The 18,307-nt window shown below is 53.0% G+C and overlaps 1 protein-coding gene across 2 annotated transcripts; it reads right to left on the reverse strand.

The window, feature by feature from the left end:
- Positions 1–1,138: 1,138 nt before the first annotated feature.
- Positions 1,139–14,004, reverse strand: CAVIN1 (caveolae associated protein 1). Of its 2 annotated transcripts, none has more exons than XM_082604952.1 (2): positions 13,358–13,999; positions 1,139–3,592 (listed from the first exon to the last, which is right to left on the reverse strand). In XM_082604952.1, exons 1-2 carry the CDS (start codon positions 13,826–13,828, stop codon positions 2,891–2,893), a joined length of 1,173 nt encoding a protein of 390 aa, XP_082461078.1. In that variant the 5' UTR covers positions 13,829–13,999; the 3' UTR covers positions 1,139–2,890. The 2 variants fall into 2 exon arrangements, with proteins under 2 accessions (XP_082461078.1, XP_082461079.1); XM_082604953.1 differs by lacking the exon at positions 1,139–3,592 and adding an exon at positions 6,443–8,106 and having other exon boundaries at positions 13,358–14,004.
- Positions 14,005–18,307: the final 4,303 nt, after the last annotated feature.

Genomic DNA, 18,307 nt, shown 5'->3' on the forward strand with positions numbered 1-18,307 from the left:
GAAACGTATGGCTCCCGAGGAAGGACTCAGCTTGTTCGAGGTAGCAACAGGAGGCTGGGATACAGCCCCAGGAATGACACTGTGTTTACTAGGGACACCACTCCCCAGGTGATTCTGATGCTGGCAGAACCCACACGATGATGTGTGTCCATTGCTCTACGAAATCCGTAACTTGTGGGCAGGTAGGGCAGGCTGCTCATGGGGAAGACAGGCTGTACAGACAATGAAAGAGGTGCCCAGGGACTTCCGGGGTGGTCCAGTGGTAAAGAATCCGCCTTACAATACAGGTGACGCAGGTTTGATCGCTGCTCAGGGAATTAAGATCCCACATGTCGCAGGGCGACTAAGCCCGCGCGCCACAACTACTGAGCCCACGCGCCCTGGAGCCTACATGCCACAACTAGAAAAGACAAAAAACCCGCACGCCACAACTAGAGAGAAGCCCACGCACCACAACGAGCCCATGCGCCCCAACCAAAAAGATCCTGCATGCCTCAACAAAGATCCTGTGTGCCGCAACTAAGACCCAACACAGCCAAAAATAAATAAATAAATAATAAAATAAATCTTAAAAAACAAACAAACAAAACGGTGCCCATCCTAGGGCTGTGGGGAGAATTAAATATGCTGTGTGGTTATGACTGGCATCTATACCATGCACTGGAATCCCTTCTCTATGACATTCAGGCCTCTGAGTCAGGGTCTCTGGCTTTTCCTCTCCCCTAGACGGCCTCCTCTAGGTCTGATTTGGCAGCGTGAATCTGGGGGAAGCTCAGGCTGAGTAGAGTTAACTGGGTGGGTCTGGAGGACTAAAGCTCTGACAGCGAGAAGCGGATCTAGACAGTACAAGATTACAGACACAGTTAAAGAGACTGGAGCCAGGCTGCCTGACTTAGAATCCCAGCTGCACAACTTACCAGCTACATGACCTTAGACCAGTCACTGTGTGTGTGTGTCTTTTTCCATTTCTAAACGGGGATGATAACAATACCCCACCCCCACTCCCCACCCAGGCAAGTGAGGCCCGTTTAAACCCAAGGTCCTCTCTCTCTCTCTCTCTCTTTCCCTCCCTGGTTCCCTCCTGTCTTCTGGAACTCATCCTATGTAACTGCCTTCGGAGAATACAATCCAACACAGATCCTTTTAGAAAAGCAGGTTTATTGGTCGGGCTGCTCACCAGGACACAGCAACACGAGAGGCTCCCCAGAGCCCACAGGAAACTGTATCTGCCCACAACTCAGGCCCCTTCAGCCCATCAGCACCAAGGGACCTCGTCCCACAATCCCCATCCTCCCTCAGCCAATGTGTCTCCAACCATCCAGAAGAAAGAAGGGACCAACAAGAAAAAAAAAAAAAAGCAAAGCTTTGTATTGTAAAAAAGATGTGTCCCCAGGCTCCCTCCCTCCACCCCTTAAAAACAATTAGCTGCAATTCTATAATGCAGAGCAGAGAAGATAAAGCACAGGAGGTAGGGGGCTAACGAGGGAGCTTTCAGCCCTCCTCTTCCGGCTGTGACTTGGGGGTGAGGGGATCTGTCCTTGCTTCTGACAAGCCACCGTTACTGGGGAGGAACAGGGGAACTAAAGTGTCCTGAGGAGAACCTGATCAGAAATCAGGCTTTTGGACTGGAAGCAGCACCCCTCTCATCCCAAAGAGTCAGGAGAGGAACCCACAAGGCCAAGGAAGTCTTGGCAAGTTCTGCAGCTTTATTATAACTAGCTCTAGGGAAGGATCTTGAGAAGACACTGCCAGGAGTGAGCCAAGTCTGGGCTGCTCTACACACAGGAATTCTATACTCTCCTCCCCTCCCCTCCAGCTCTCAGCTTGGTGGCCTGGCCTTTAGCACCTAGTTCTTTTCCTAGTCCGTCTCCCCCCTAACTACCAGCTCTCCGCAGCCTGGTGCTGCCCTCTTCTGGGACCCTAATTTTCTGGGCTTTGAGAAATGGGCTGCCCCTGGAGCACCATGCCCAGTGGAGGCATGGCGTGAGGCTTACCTCTCCTTTGGATCTCGGATTTCTCACATTGCCCTCCCTTCTTATCCTGAAAATGGTCCTGCTGTCCTCGGAGAACCCCAGTAAGATGGGATTGTTGTGCTGTGTTTCTCACGCTGCTAATGGACATTCTCTTTTCACCCATTTCCACCTTCTACTATTTCCTGCTCTCTTTCAAAGCCATAGCCATGTGCTCCTGGGTGCAGATGCATAAACAGTAAGTGACCCCCGCCCCCGCTCCCCAAGGGCTCTGCCTGGCTCCAGCCTTCCTTATTGGGACCTTTTGCAGATACAGCCTGTACTAGACCCTCATCCAGGGTCACGGCTCACTCTGCCCTCTCTCCCCCGACACTGCCCCAGATGCTCCCCAAAGCTGCTTTCACATCCTTCCAGTCTGGGGTCTCCCATGTGAGCAAGGGGTCTCTTCAAGATTCACTCTTCCCTTTCACGGTAATTTTGGCTTTGAAGCCGCCAGGGATCTGGATGAGAAAGAAGAGCTCAGTGAGCAGGAATGACAGCAGCTGGGTGTGAGTGTTACGGAGAAGTGCGGGGAAGGCAGCTTGCCCAAGGGGGGCCCAATCATGGAAACGACAGCAAGTTCCTCTAAGATCCCCCGACTTGGATCCCCAGGACGTGCATCACCGCCCTCTGCATTTCCACCCAGCATATGCCTAAACTGGGTCTGTCCATGGGGCAGGCTGCCTCCCCCTCCCGTCTTAACAGCCGTAAGACTCGGAGGGGTGCTACTTGAGGGGAGGTGTTCTCAATTTAGAAATATCCCAGCCCGTATGGGGCCGAGAGAGAATGCGAAAGAGAAAGTTCGGAGAGAGAAAGGAATCGGGGCGGGGGCGGGGAGAGGAGGGGCGGCGCGGCCTCCCGGGCACAGCCCCGCGCCCCGCTCAGTCGCTGTCGCTCTTGTCCACCAGCACGGCGTCCGACTCCTCGGTGATCTCCAGCAGCGTGTGCACGTCGGGGCTGCTCCCGCGCAGCAGGTCGGCCGCCTCGCCGCGCTCCGCGCCGCCCTCCTCTTCGTCGGCGCCTACCTCCACCATCTCGGTGGCCTTCAGCACCTCTACCTCGCCCTCGCGGATCTTCTTGACGTGGAAGGTAAACGGCGGCACCCTGTAGACCGCCGTCTTGGAGCGCGCGTAGACCACGTGATCGGGCGTGAAGGACTTCCGCAGCTTGTCTCGCGAGGTCTTAAGCTTCTCCCGCCGTTCGGCGGGGACGAGGCGCGTGCCCAGCTTGTTCATGCGCTTCTCCAGAGTGTGCCGCGTCTTCTCCAGGTTCTCCTTGGTCTTGAGGCGGGTCCTCTCCAGGTTCTCGCGGGTGCGCACCTTGGTCTTCTCCATCTTCTCCTTGGAGAAGGCCTTCTTGAAGTCGTCCACGCGCCGCAGGCCGCTGCGCTTGATGCGCTCGGCGCGCGACTCCTCGATGACCTCCTCCACCTCCACCGCCTCGTCCGACGACAGCTCGAGCACCGCCGCGTCCTCCTCGGGCCGCTCGCCCTCGGCCAGCTCGTCGCCTTCCTTCTCGGGCAGCGCCTCCGACTCTTTCAGCGACTTGCCGATGCTCACTTTGGCCGGCAGTTTCACTTCATCCTAAAGGGAGATCAGAGCGAACAGATGAGGGGGCAGAGCCGGAGAACTGGGCGGGGACTTGGGGGGACGCTGGGCGAACCCGGGGCTGGGCGGTGGCACCCGTGATCCTGCGGAGTGCGTGGTACCCGTGAAATCGGCCTGGATTTGCTCGCCGTTGTATCCCCAGCGCCTGGCACAGAGCTGGACACCTCGTGGGCGCTCAAGAAATATGTATTGAATGAATAGTAACTATACAGACAGGACGAGGAGGGAACCGAGCTTCGGATCGGAGTCTGGCCTATGTTTTCGCACTTCAGTTAAGTATCTCTGCGGCCCTCCAACCGTCTCCTTGAGCCCTGCGACCACCCATTTTAAACCAGTCCTTACCCTTTGCGTCCCAGGGACCACAACTTAAGTTTGGAAATGGGCAGAGCGCCCTCTGGTGCACTGAGCCCCACACTGCCCAAGCCAAGCCAAAAACCAAAGGGCAGAGTCTGTTTAGGTTGAGGGGTGCGGGTAGGGGGATGAGCTCACAGCCAATCTCAGGCGGCCCCCAAGTAGGGTAACTTGAAGGCAAGTTTACCATAAAGGGAGTCCGCTTCCCAGACTTCGTATCATTTCAGAAGAACCAGTATCAGGGAAGCAGAGCTGTGGCCCCATCTCCCTCCCCCGCCTCATACTGTTTGGCTCCACCAGTGGACATTCTCCACCCTCATGTAGAAATTGAGGAAAGAGGAGGAAGCTGGCTGGGAGCCAAGGACATGTTTTCTTCCCAACCTGGACGTTTTTTCTGGTTCTGACGTCCCTGCCTTGGAATGGAAGGGAGAAATCGCTTTTCCATTCTTGCTCTTTTCCCCCCAAACAGGAGCTCAAGGGACCAGGAGTAGGAAGGCAAGAGATCCTGGAGCTCAGAGCCAGTTCTTCCCTCTTCCCCTGGGAACACCTAGCGCCAGCACCGTTTTCCATTCCGGGAAGATTTTCCAAGATCCTGACTCTGGACCAACATTTCAGAATCTCAGGACCACCTCTCACCAGAAGGTAGGGGAGACTGAGCACAGACAGGAAAAGGGGACATAACCCAGAATGTAGACAGGCTCTCCTCTTTGGCCCAGACTCTCTTTAGGGACTTCCTGCAAAGGCATGATAGGCAGTAGTTTTTCTAAAGGGTTTTCTGAAGATTGTTTCGCAGAATTGTAAGAAAACCCCATCTGAAAACAATGAGGCAACACGAGCTGACCCGTCCCGCGAACACACACACACGCGCACACATACACGTATACGTTGACTCCTTGGTATCTCTGTACCACCTGCTACAGAAATTCCTTCCCCAGCCCCCAACCTCTTTCCTCTTCCCTCCCATCCACATCCCCACAGAGTTTCCTGGTTTACATTGAAAACTAGGAACACCTCCTCCCAACTTCCTTCCCTCCCTGTCAATATTATTAGCAAGGACAAAGAGGGAATGCTGGCTCCACCTCTTCTCCCAAACTGGGCACCGGCTCTGCTGGGCACCAAGCCACCTCAAGCTCTCGTTCCTCAACTACATCTCCCAGCAGGCAAGGTGACCAGGGCTCAGGGCATGCTGGGACTTGTAGTCTCCACCTGCCACAGCTGGCTGGGTACTATCACGGGCATCCTGCGGCAGTCCGTCCATCCTCTGCTTCTTATCACTCATGGAGGCATTGAAGGGGTGTTTTCCTTGCCCTGAGTGTAGGAGGGTCCCAATCTCTCTTAGCAGTCCCTCTGATTCCCAGTTGTACCCTTTGGGTCTCCCTTTTGCAATCACTTCTCCCTGCCTGCTACCCGAGCGCTCTCTCTTACACACCATTTTAGGACTCTCTGTCATCTAAACTCCCGGCTACTTCTTCAGCCATCTCCACCCAGAATTTACCGGCAGCCCTAGTATCAAAAAATGTCAGCTCTGATCTCTCCTTCATAGCCTCCTAGTCTAAAAACCCACCCACGCTCCCCGACGTTTGGAGAATGCCTTCTTTCACTAAGCTCAGACTCTGTGGATGAATTAAGGGAAGGATTAAGCGTGATGGGTGGGAAATCGTCAGGAAACAGTCCCTGCTGCTGGAAAACAGACCCGCGTTGTCTCCCGGCCCCACCCCAGCACCCGTGATTCTCCCCTCTCCTCCACTCCAGCCCGTAAAGGCTGAGCTGGCTGGTTTTCCTGGCCTCTGGCTTCCTAGATAAAGGTCTTTGCCAGCTGAGTTTGAACGTGAACAAGGCTGGGGAGAGAGTTCCAGACTTCTTGTAGCCAATCGTGTCTTCCTGGTGCCTGATGAAAAGTCTCAAATACAACATCAGGGAGCAGTCCCAGTGAGGGGAGGTTTATTCCTGGATCTGAGGTTGTCTCCCCCCAGTCCAGAAAGGTACTTGGACGCCATTCATTGTAGGCTTCCTCCAGAGTGATGGCTTATACCGGAGGAGCTGCCTTCTCGGTGGAAGGTCAGGGGATGGGGGAAGAAACTGTTTTGACCTACGTCCTGGATAATAACCAGTGGATTGGCGCTGGAGAGGATATACCACCATGACTTTAGCTTTTTGCCTCCATTAATGGATTTTGTCTTTTCTCCCCGTTTCCAAGCCAGGTTTTCCCTATGACTCACAGCTTTGGAGTGCTGTCTTGGGCCCACCCAGTTGGCCTGTTGCTACAACAACCAGCAACACAATTCCAAAGCACCTCCCCCAACCCTGGGCACAGAGGCTGGGCACCCCTGTGCCACCCCTACTTCCCTGGTAGAGCTCCTAAGCTAAAGGAGGGGCCTCAGGGTGGCAAGGAGAGAGCGCTCTGTTTGTTCTGTTTCTACATTTTTATTAAACAAAACCACCAGTCCCAACAGGCTTGGTTTCCAGAGTTACCTTTAATGACCAGGTCTGAACAAAAGCATGCACAGCTTCCCCTGTCCCCCACCAAGCACACACAGCTCCCCAACCCAGGAAAGCGCCAGTCCAGGATGAATTTTAGAGGAGCCCTAGGATGGCTCCCGGCCCCTTCCTCTCCACTCCCCAACTCTGCTATATAAACTTAAGATCCTCTGGCTTAGGAAGATTTTTATATTATTATAATTTAATTGAGTACCTACTATTTGCCTGGTCCTTGGCCAGGCACTTCACATTTGTCAGGGAGAAGGGACAGGTGTCATATGGCTCTGGGTAGAGCCTCTCTTGACTTAGTTCTGTCCCCAACCACTGCCTGCGAATGGCCAGAGAAGACATTGCAGAGGTCATTCAGAGACCCAGGATCTGGATCTGCTCAGAGACCATGTTAGAGGAGGGTGCACATGGGGAGACGTGAAAGAGAGGGCAGTCTTAGAAACTCAGGACCTCTACTTCAGGTTGCCAGGACAAGGGGGTGAAAGACACTAAAGGTAGAAGGGTCCTCCTTTTCTGCTATAGCATGATTCTCAACAGGGGGCATGTTGCCCCCAAGTGGGTGGAAATTGGTTCTTGCAGGGGAGGGCACAAATCTTAGATACTGCAATAGTTGGTGGGGCTCCAAAGAGTCCTGATATATAGTATATCTGTAGTGTTAAAATTTCATGGGAAATAGATAAGTAATAAGAACCTGTTGTATAAAATAAATAAAATAAAATAAAATTCAAATAAAAAAAATTTCATGGGGGAGAGGACAATCAGGGGAAAAAATGTCTAAAAGGACTCCTTAGGAGAATGATATTAAACAAACATAAAAAAGGTTGAGAAACACTGTGCCATAGGGAGGCCAGAGCCAATGAAAATGTACCCCATTCTGGCCTCTCTGAGTTGGCAGCTTTTGGGTGCCCCACCCAAGGCAGGATCTGGCAAACATAAGGGATCTCTTTGCAAAACATTTTCTAAAAACAACTGGAAAAAAATAAGTGTCAGTGTTTTCCCGAACTGTAGAGAGGGGGTGGAGAGGGCACAGCACAGACCCCAGGCCTGGGCTTCATGAGGGCCCTCTCCAAAGAGGCTTTGAGCCAAACTGGTCTGTCCCTGAGGACGAGGCAGAGGGGGAGGGGAGGGGGAATCAGAAGTGTGGGCAGTTGCAGGCTATCTCATGCAGGCAGCAGTGGGTGCAGCTCAGGTGTGGTGTCTGGAGCATCTACTGTTAAGACAGAAACCAAGACGTAGGGGATGGCCCTTCCCATCACCTCCCACCCCATCGCCTGAACTCCCCATAATGAGAGAGTGTTTTCACAATACCCATCACCCAGTCACAAGGGGCAGTGGCTTGGAAGAGACCAGCCACCCCGGACTGGCCACTGCTAAGCAGTGAGCTGGTGGTGGACCGGGTGCGTGACACCCCATGCCCACAGCCCCATGTGACCCAGGAGACCCTAAGTACTCCCACCGGCTGTTGGCTCCTCTGGGGTGGGCAGAGGCCCAGGCTCTGGGTAATAGGGCAGGGTCCTAGGTGTCTGGTCAAAGGGTGGGAGCTCAGGCACTGTCTCAGGCTTCAGGTCAAAAGGCTCAGTCTCAGGCAGAAGGTCAAAAGGCACGATCTTGGATGTGGCCAGGTCTGAGGGTACATTCAGCTTCTTCTTGGGCTAAGATGAGGAAAAGGGGTTTAAGTGGGGCTTGGGGTGGGTGTGGACGGAGTTGGGAGGAGGAAGCCTTGGTTGGCATGCAGAGTTGGGGCTGGTGAGTAGAGGGGAGGGGAGCACACAAGGATTAGGATGGAAAGACCACAGTTTAAATGCTTCAACAAGAGGGCCCCAGGGCCGCAAGGGGAGGGACAAACGCAGGCCCATGAATTAATAACCACAATTTAATCAGAACCACCTCCCTGCCTCCCTCTAGAGACTTCCCCAGTCCCATCCTTGGCCTCCTACCTTCTACCCCGACCCTGCTCTGGTCGTGGGATGATGCTGTTGGAGGTTGCAGTGATGGGGGAAAGAAGCTGCTGGGGGCGGGGAAGGAGTTTTCTAAGAGGCCACTTGTTAGACTCCAACTGGGGAGTCTCCAAGGAGTAAAAGAGAAGGCAAACAACTTCACTGTCTTGAGTCAGATGCTGCTGACCCGTTATTCCCCAGGGCAGGGTGGGCATGGGTGCCGCCCCGGATAAGGAGAGGGAGAGGCATGGAAGAGGGACATCCTGGCTATTTCCCTTTGGCCGCATCCCCACCTCCTGCCTCCCTTGCCACCCATCCCCCCACCCACTTATAGGCCATCAGACACCCAGATGCACAGAGAAATCAGGATCAAAGACAAAGCTATTGATATTTTTGGGAATTCCCTGGCGGTCCAGTACTTAGAGCTCTGCACTTCCACTGCAGGGGGCATGGGTTCGATCCCTGGTTGGGGAATTAAGGTCCTGCATGCTGCGCGGTACGGCCAAAAAAGCCCCCCAAAACCAAGCTCTTTTTACAACCAGTGGGCCTATGTCCTGAGGCACCCAGCAGCGGCTCCCAACTCTCCCTCCTGAGTGGCTGAGCTGCCACTCTTGCTTTGGACAATCAGGAGATGTCAGGGGAGAGGAATATTTAGGGGCACTCCCAGACTCCAGCGACAGCAGTGTTGAGTAAGGCGTGCAGCCACGAATACCCAAAGCAGCAGGTGCCCACCTTCCCTGTAGGGTACAGGGAGAAGGGGTGAGTGGCAGGGAGGCTGAGGAGAAAGGAGCCAATGTGGTCCTCTCTTAGCCAGGGGACACCCCTGCTGGCCAGGGAGCTCCACCCCTTATACCCTGCACCCCTCTCCTCCACTGCCATCGGTGACCACACATCGCCTCTGCTTCAGCACTGCGAGGCTGAGCAGCTAATGGCCACCAGCCTTAGCCACTCAGCTAACGCTGTGCGTGCGCACGCGCACACACACACACACGCAGCAGCCCCAGTGCCAGGATTGTGCAACCATCTCCCTCAGAGGATGAAGGAGCCAGAACTAGCTTAGGGCTAGCCTCCTCCCTGATTTCTTCTGCACAGCCCGGGAACAGAAGGGGGAGGCCGGGAGCAGAAAGTGTAGCAGAAGAAGGGGTACACCTGGGCTCTTGCCCCAGCTTTGACCCCCAGCCACTTGAATGACAGTAGGCAAGTGACTTCCCCTCTCTGGGCCTCAGCTTCCTCCACTACAAAATAAAAGAGCTGAAGTTGATTATCTCCAAGGCATCTTCCAGCTCAAAAAGTCTACAGTGACAGAATGATGAAATATTCACAATGGTATGGTTCAAAATAATAGAACAAACCACCACTCATCTCTGCAGTTGGTTGCCTAGCAACAATATTCCCTTTCCCTATCAGTTGCCCACTCTGTGCCATCTCCTCCCTTTTTGATTTTGACCTTTACAATAGTCAGACTTTATTTGCTTTAAAAAAAAATCAGAGGGAAGAATATGATTTCCTTTGGTCTTAGGAATACGTCTAAGAATATGCTCCCATGCTCCCTGCTTTGGATCCAGTGACCAGGAAAAACAACCCAAAGCTAGCTCTTTGGAGGAAGGGTATGGTAAACACTCTCTCCACTAGGCCACCGGGGTAGGGGGTGAGAGGGACCAGAGCCCTAGGTTGGGAAGAATTTTGGACAAAAGTGTGGGGTTCTTCTGGAACCAGATAGCCCTGATTTGCTTTGAGTCCAGGAAGGAGCTATAGGTTGGGTTAGGATTTGAGGAAGAGAAGCCAGCAGGCCCTCGTTCCAGTCCTGGTATCCTCCCCTTTAATGCCCATGAGCCACCTAAGCCCTTAAATGCTTCCTGGTCCTGTCCTCAAGCACTTGGAGCAGGTCTGATGGGTCCATGGGTAGGACCCACGCCTCATCAAAACTACTTCGGAAAATGTTTAGCCTCCCTTTCTGGATTCTAGAAGAACTCTAACAATATCCAAATTAGTCGTCGTCTGGGAGAAGTGGCTCCTTAATGAGCACAGCTCCTCCTATTGCACGGTGCCCACAGCCGGCCTGATCTTCCCAGCAGTTCTCAGGCCACTACCCCTAGCTACTAGTAGAATTCACTTCTCTCGTTCACTAGCTGTTGCCTAATGAGGTGTCGCCTGACAGGATGGGATGCCAACTGCTAGTTTTCGTTTGGGAGACAGGAAGGGAAATGCCAAAGAAGGACAGTACTGACTCAGAAGTGGGTTCAAGGTGAGGGCGCTGATAACCTGTGATGGGAAGGGCTGGATTTCGTGTGTGTGTGTGTGTGTGTGCGTGTGTGCGTGTGTCTGTGTGTCTGTGTAGGGAGGTGTCATGCAAACATAACCCGTGAAATCATTATGTCTAGCAGTTCCCTGAATCTGGGTGGGGTCACACAAGGGATTCCCTCCTTTATCCCCCAGGAAGAAGGTGTGGGAGGCCAGATGGCTGTGATCCACACAGCTGAGGCCTTCCCACCCTTTCATGCTCCCTCCACCTCACCCCGCCTTGCCACATCACCACCTCCCACATCTGCAGTGGGGAATGCCGTACCACCTCCCCTGCTCCCACACTGGAAAACTCACATCATCCCAGGAGGCCTTTTTCCAGATCTCTCTGCCTGGCCACCCAAACATCCTACCCCCTCAGCCTGAGTTTATCGTAAATGTTGCTGCCCCCAATCTTCCCTATTAGGTCTGCCAAGGCCCAGAGCTATTTTTACCTCATTCTCTTCCCAGGCCTGCAGATCTCAGGGAGGAGCAGCCTCCAACTTCCTCCAGCAGCTGAGTATGCCACCCCCTCGCCCCCACCTGGAACATCTGCTTTGCAACTCAGGGAAGATTCCCTGTTGCTGGAATCTTTTCCTTACCTCTGAGCTCCTCTGTGGGTTGGGACCACTTTAGGTATTAGTTATTTCTCCTGTGGTTTGGGGGCTCAGGGTCCCCAGCTTGAGCCATTCCTTCTCCCTCAACTCTCTGTCCCCCACTGGCCTTGATGCAGTCAAAGCCACCCTGTGATTAGACACCCTCCCCACGGCAGATACACAATATACAGACACACAATCTGTGCCAACTGCCGAGAGGCAGTAACAGACACGCCATTGGCCTCTGCACAGAAGTCTCTCTCCATACCTGTCCTCTCCGAATCTCCATCTTTGACCTAAGGAGGTTTACCTCCAGGCTGAGAATTTTCCCAGGTTCTGCGGTCTGGGACATTTCAAGTGAGAAGGGTCACCCATCCAAGCCCTACATGGCTCCTTTCTACCACACCAGGCTCTGGAGAAAAGACAGAGCTGGCTTGCTGCCCCACACCCCTGCCCTGTTCTCCTTGCTTTGATGTACCCCAGCACTAGGCAGTTCTCTTTAAAAGTTACACCACACACACACACACACACACACACACACACACACACACACACACCCAATCCTACTTCCTCGGAGCAGTTAAATTAAGTAGAAACAATTCTGGGCAAATATTTTCTATCAGGTAGTGCTATATGGGGGAAGCAAACTGCTTAAAGGCCAAGTACCTCTCAGGAGGAGTCCCTGGGCGCTGGCGGGTTGGGGGAGCGCCACATCAGCCTCTGTCCCACCACCACCTCCTCAGATAAGTGTCGGCTCAGTATGTCTGCTGCCCCCAAACTTGTCCCAGTCTGCATGTCTCTTAGCTCCACCACACTGACCAAGCCAAGGACCTCACCACATCCCTGATGGTCTCTCAGAACCCAGCATACCGGGGCCTCTGAGCAGTCAGTGAAACCACAGCTTCCTGACAGAAGTCCTCTCCCTGGGGGGATGTGGGAAATCTGGCCTTCTTTTCTTTCCATTCCCTTCGGTAGGGGCAGGAAGGGGAAGAGGGGACCTAGACTAACGCTTCCACCCCCACGATCTCACCTCCTTGGGTGGGAACATCAACCAGGCCGGCGGGAAGCAGAGAGGAGGCAAGGCTGGGCACATTCCCACGCCATCAAAGGTCACGGAGCGCTCGGCTCAGACCCACCCCTAATGGGATTGGAGAGGAGCAGCAATGCTGAGATTCCCAGGTTTACGTGGGGTTAGGATACAAAAACTCCATTTTCAGCCAGGCGGGAGGAGTGGGGAGAGGTGCAAAGGAAGCAACAAGCTGTCTGGGCGGAGCCTGGGGCGCGCCAGCCTCCCGCCCCCTGTCCTCCAGCTCCTCGGCCGCCCCCGCAGACATGCGGGGTGACTCACCGCGCCCAGTTCGCGGGGCCCCGGGTGTGGGGGGCTGGCCCTCCCCTCCACCAGACCCTCTAGCACTCCTCAGGCCGCGGGCCACCCTCCCGCCGGCTGCTTCCAACAGACTGAGGGTACAGGCACGCCGCGGGCTAGGGTGTCCACAAGGGCCGAAAGTGCCGCGAGGCGGGAGCAGATCGCAGCGAGGGGGCGGCGTGGGCGGCCTAGGCTGATGCGGGGTCCGCGGGGGCGTGCTGGCAGTCGCGTCCCTCGCCTGGCGCAGCCCCTGCGGTGCGTGCCTGAGCCCTGAATCACCCGCTATATCGGGCGGGCAGCGCCGGAGGCCCCAAACACGGGCCGCGCCGCCAGTGTCCGCTTACAGCGGGCCCCAACGGCCGCCAGGCACCGCAGCTCTCCCCAAAACTTCCTCCAAGTAGGAAGACTTTTGACAGAGCCATGTCGGGAGCGATCTGCGAGGGGCAGTGTCCCCGAGTCCAGCCCCCTAACTCGGTTCCGCTACGCGTTTGACACCAGAGGGAGGGGCTGGGTGAGGGAGCGCAGGATGCAGAGCGCGCCCCTCTGTGCGCTCCAGGAGCCCGCCGCCCACCCCACTCCACCCTAGGAACGCTCGCTGGAAGGAGGGCGGGTCCCCCGAGCCGGGCCAGGCTGGCGGGAGAGCCGCGCCTCGGGTAGGTCCCCCCACCCCAAACCCCGGGCGGGGGACGGCGGGCCTCTGGGCGCGGTCCGCCCGCCAGCTCACCTGGTAGATCATGACTTTAAAGTTGCGGCGCCGCAGCAGCTCGGCCTCGTTGACCTCCAGCTTCTTGATCTGGCCGGCCTGGCGTTCCAGGCTGCCGCGCACGGTCTTCACGTTGACGCTGACCTTGCGCACCTTCTCTAGCAACTTGCTCACGGTGTTGCTGGTGGTGGCGTGTGCCTTGCCCAGCTTGCTCAGCTCCCCCTGTATGCTCTGCACGGCGCCCTCCATCTCCGCCTGCCGCTCCTCCAGCTGGGCTTGGGTCAGCTGGATCTGGTCGACGGCGCCAATGATTTTGTCCAGAAGGCTCAGTACCATCACGCCGTTCACCTGGTCCGATTTGATCAGCTCCTCAGAGCCGGCCCCCGACGGCTCCTCCGCCGCCGGAGCCCCCATGGTGGAGGACCCCTGGTCCCCGGCGTCGGGGTACCCGGGAAGCGGCTGCTCGATGATGTGGAGCTGGGTGTCCTCCATGGCTGCCCGGAGCCGTGCGGGGCCGGCCGGGTGGAGCTGGAGCTGAAGCGGGAGACCCGGAGAAGAGGAAGAGCGGGAGGGGGCAGAGCGAGAGAGAGCGGATAGCGGAGGAAATTCGAGCCGCGTCCGTGCGCACCGGGATGGCGGCCAGAACTGTGGGGCGGGGGATCGGTGAGTTGCCCGGCTCCCAGGCCAAATCCCGGAGTCTCGTCGCCCATTGGCTGGCTCGGCCCCAGAAAGGGAGGGACCGGGGCAGAAGGGGAGACCGATGCTGGGGAAGTGGGGGGGGCGATCCAGGGGGACCCAGGAGCCGAGCGCCCCACCCTTCCCAGGATGGTTGGAATAGTTGGAGCGGGAGGCTAGGGCGTCCGCTGGTAGCGGAGGCGGCGGGAGCGGGACTGGGGCGGAGGAATGTGAGCTGCGGTAGGGAAACAGGTCCTAGAGCGTTGCTCTACTTTCCCCTCTCGCTCTTTTCGCTCCCCGGCTAACCTACCTCCCCCTTTTTAAGTTCTAGATGAGGTCGTCAGGTGGGACAGGATATCCTGAAGTTACGTGCAAAATATTGTAGTATTTGCCTGTGTCCAGTTTTTGAGAGGGAAAGGATCCATGGCTTCCACAATCTTTTCGAAAGGGCCTCTAACTACCCACCCCATGAAGTTACCCACCACTGTTCTAAAAGGTTGGGGTCGTTTGCGGAAGGGAAGGGAGAACTTAAGTTAGAGTCACGGCGGTGGTGAGGGGCCGCCAAGCTCCTCTAGGTTCCTCTTAGAATTACTCTAACAGAGGAAGATTAAGATGGGCAATAAAGTAAAAGCTAAAGCTTTTTACTCACTAAAAATCACCTTTCCCCGTGTTTCCGCCTGCCCCAGAGACCTGGCTGACACTAACCTCTGAGAGCAGGACTGGGAGTCATCCGTCTCTCTGGAGCCCAGAGACTCGCGCTCAGCAATCTGAGATATCAAACGCCACCTGCTCACTTGACGACCAGAAACCGAGGGCCTGGAGAGGGCAAGTGACTTGCCAGGAGGTTACCAGCAGGTTAGCGTTGGCTTGGCACTCAAACCAGGTGTCAGGACTCCTCTCTTGCACTTCCCACCTTAGCAGGCTGTATCTTTCACTGGGTCAGGGAGGAGCAGACGCTCACCCGAATGTGCCGCCAGCCTGTCGGCCTAAGGCTTAACTACAAACATATTTTCAACCATGATGGGTACCGAGGAGCAGGCAGTTCTGAGCAGGATCAAGAAGGGCCCTTAGCTCAGAAGTCCGGGGGAGAGAGAGTGCCAGTTCTCCCCCATTTTGCTCTCTCCCACAGCACTGGAGCTGTGAGTTCCCTGAAGCAGCACCAGCCCCCTTTCCCCCAGAAAAGCTGCAAACCTTTTCCCTGGTTAGGAAACCAACCTTGGGTTTCCCCAGCTGGATAGATGATGGTCTTGGCAAAAGGTCAGTTCTAGTCTGGCATGCATTATCATTAGGCAGAGTGAAAAACTGCTTGGTGGGGACCCTGGGCCCTATTAATCCAGTCAGAGAAGCCACCAACCCAGAAAGGTGCTGAAGAGCTCACTGCCTGGGATAGCGTGGGATCATCTGGAATAGTCCCAACACCTATTGAACAAAATATTTCCCCTGACACTTCAATAGCTGTTTCCACAGAAGCAGGTGGCTTTCTTATCTGAGATTCAAATAGAATGAACTGGTATATAAATCACATGTATTTGTATACTAGAACTGACAGATTGCCAATTTATTTTAGAGTTTGAGAGAAAATGTGTTTTAGCAGTTTAAGTTCCTTCCACTGAGGATTGATAAGACTTCTAGAGAGGAAGAAGAGTGACAGTAGAGAACCTTACTGGACCTTCATAAGGTTCTTTTTAAAATTGATTAGATTTATTTTCATAGGTGACACGTAAGGTACAAATTGCAAATAGCACACAAAGAAATATAGTGAAAAGAAGTTTTCTTTCTATCCCTGCCTGCAGCAAACTATTTTCTGGCCAAGGAGACAACAGTTGTTATATTTTCTTGTGGAATCTTCCATATAAAGTCTCTGCACACCATATATATATATATATATATATATACATATATATATATATCTCAGCACTTTGCTTTTTGTCAGTTACTAATGTATCTCGGTGATTGTTCCATATCAGTGCATGCAGAGCTGCCTTGTTTTCCAATGTAGGGATGAATTGATACTATACTTATTTAACCAGTTCTCTATCAGTGGACATATACACATTACAATTTAAACCTCGCTTGGTGGGGGAGGGGTCCTGAAGAGGAGTTTTAGTGGTTGATTTGTTTTTGTGGTTGCTTGCTTGCTAAAAGGAATCAAGTCCATGCCATCTGATTTTCCCATCAGGAAAGTATTTCTATTCTTCAAAAAGGAATGTCCGTATTTGTGGAGTCTCTGACTCATTTGATGCCTCTTTAACAGAGAAGAATTTCGCAGAAAGAGCCCTACCCTCCCTGTTTGCCTATGTCCAAGAGAAGTGTTTGCACCAGACAAGTCTCTCTCCTGTTCCTCTTCTTACTAAATGCCAGCTAAATCCAACAGGGGGAGTGCTGAGCCTTGATGCACCAGCTTTATCAACACCAACACCCAGAACTGGAGCCAAACAATCCTTCCCAGAGGACTTCACTCCATTTCAGTGAAAATAAGCAGTTTCTCTTCATTTGGAATTGTGTTCAGCATGCCATAGCTTGTATTCAGGGCTGATGCTTTGCATTTTCCATTGCTCACTCTATTTGCTGAAAGGCACAGTGTTCCATTGTGTGCTTTCAGCTGGTGAGACAGGGTCTGTAAAAGGGATAGAGAGGTGGAAACAAACAACCCTTTGGCCCAGAAAAAGAACACCAGGATGCAACCCTGTCAGCAGCTGGAATCTCACAGCTCTCTATCGTGTTCCTCTGTCCATCCATTTGTTCAGCAAAGTGTGACTATTTACCAGGAGCCAGCTACTGGGCTGGGGACTTCAATAAAGCCCAGTCCCTCCTGTTGAGACGTTCATAGCGTAGCATGAGGAGACAGATGCACAAATAGTTTCTGATACAAAGTGGAAGGTGCTCTGGGAAGGTTCCCACTACTTCCTGGGAGAATAGGGAAGGGTTCACAGGGTACAGCCTTCCTCCCCACCCCACCCCCTACCCTTCCTGCAGTGACGTGAGGTGTGAAAGTACAGGCCAGGTGGGTGGGAGAGCAGCCAGGCATTCTCACCTCTTATCGAGGTTCTGCCTTAAATCTTACCAACTTACATTGAGGGAGCCTCCAACAAGGTGTGAGGGGTGCAGCGTGCAGTATGTTCCATTCAGTTTTGGTTCGTGCTGGAAGAGACCCTAGGGAGACAGTGTGTTTTGTTAACAATAAATGATTGGGATGAATGATGTGTTGTCACATCAGAGAAACCATCCCGAATGGAAAACCAGTCTTCAGCAGCTGACTTACAGCTGCCAAAGACAGCAGAGATGTTTTTCTCCCCAGATTTATAAGCACTATTCTTGCTTCTCTGACATATAGGAAAAGTGCCTATAATATTTATATATTTCTCTTCCTCAAAAATCCCTTCCTTTCTTCTCCTTCAAACATTAATATATAGGTAGCTTTCCTGAACCAGAAAACAATCAGAATTATTTATTAAGTGCTAATTTATGCACAGTGTGGTGCTTGAAAACATTCAAAGAACACAGGGAATTTGCTGCAGGGTGAGAATTTTAGTCTCAGGGAAGCAGTGAGTCTGGCTGATAAACAGAAAAGTCAAGAAAATAAGTGAATGGAAATGCCATAAAATCTCTTTTCCTCCTCTACCTTCAGCATGCACTGGTCTCTTATCCTAAAAATAAAAAACAAACATAAACAAACCAAAACTACAGTCTTAATTGGTTTTACCTTCCTGCCTTTCCAAGGCTGGGTCCATCCTGTTTTCTCCTGTTCAGATTCCTTGTTTTCTAGAACTGCTGCTACATATCCCTTACCCTCAATTCAGTCCTTAAATTTCTGCAGTTAATCCAAAAAGGTGGCTTCCTTTCTACTAAAAGAGCACTAAAAAATCACCAGTAAACTCCATATTCTGCCAATTATCTCTCCTTTTCTAAAGTTACTTGAACTCTCCACAGGATTTAGCACTGCTGACCAATTTGCCCTTGAGACTCTCCCTCTTGGCCTTTGTGAGGCTGTATTATTTTTATTTACAGTATTTCTCGTCCCGCTTGCTAACATTTTTTTTCTTTCTTTCATAGTCTTAAAAAACCCCAGCTTTTGAAACCGCTCAAAAAATAAAAATAAAAACGACAACGACTAGCTTTATTGACATATAGCTCACATACCATACAATTCACCTATGTAAAGTGTACAGTTCAATGGTTTTTAGTAGGAAGAGGTGGCAATCATAATCGATTTCAGAACAGTTTCATAACCCCCAAAATAAACAACCTGTCAAATAAAGAACAAATCCAGAGTTAGTAAAGAGAGACTTTATTAGA

This window comes from Mesoplodon mirus (genome assembly GCF_964341445.2).
Source record: "Mesoplodon mirus genome assembly, chromosome: 18".
NCBI classification, from domain to species: Eukaryota; Metazoa; Chordata; class Mammalia; order Artiodactyla; family Ziphiidae; genus Mesoplodon; species Mesoplodon mirus.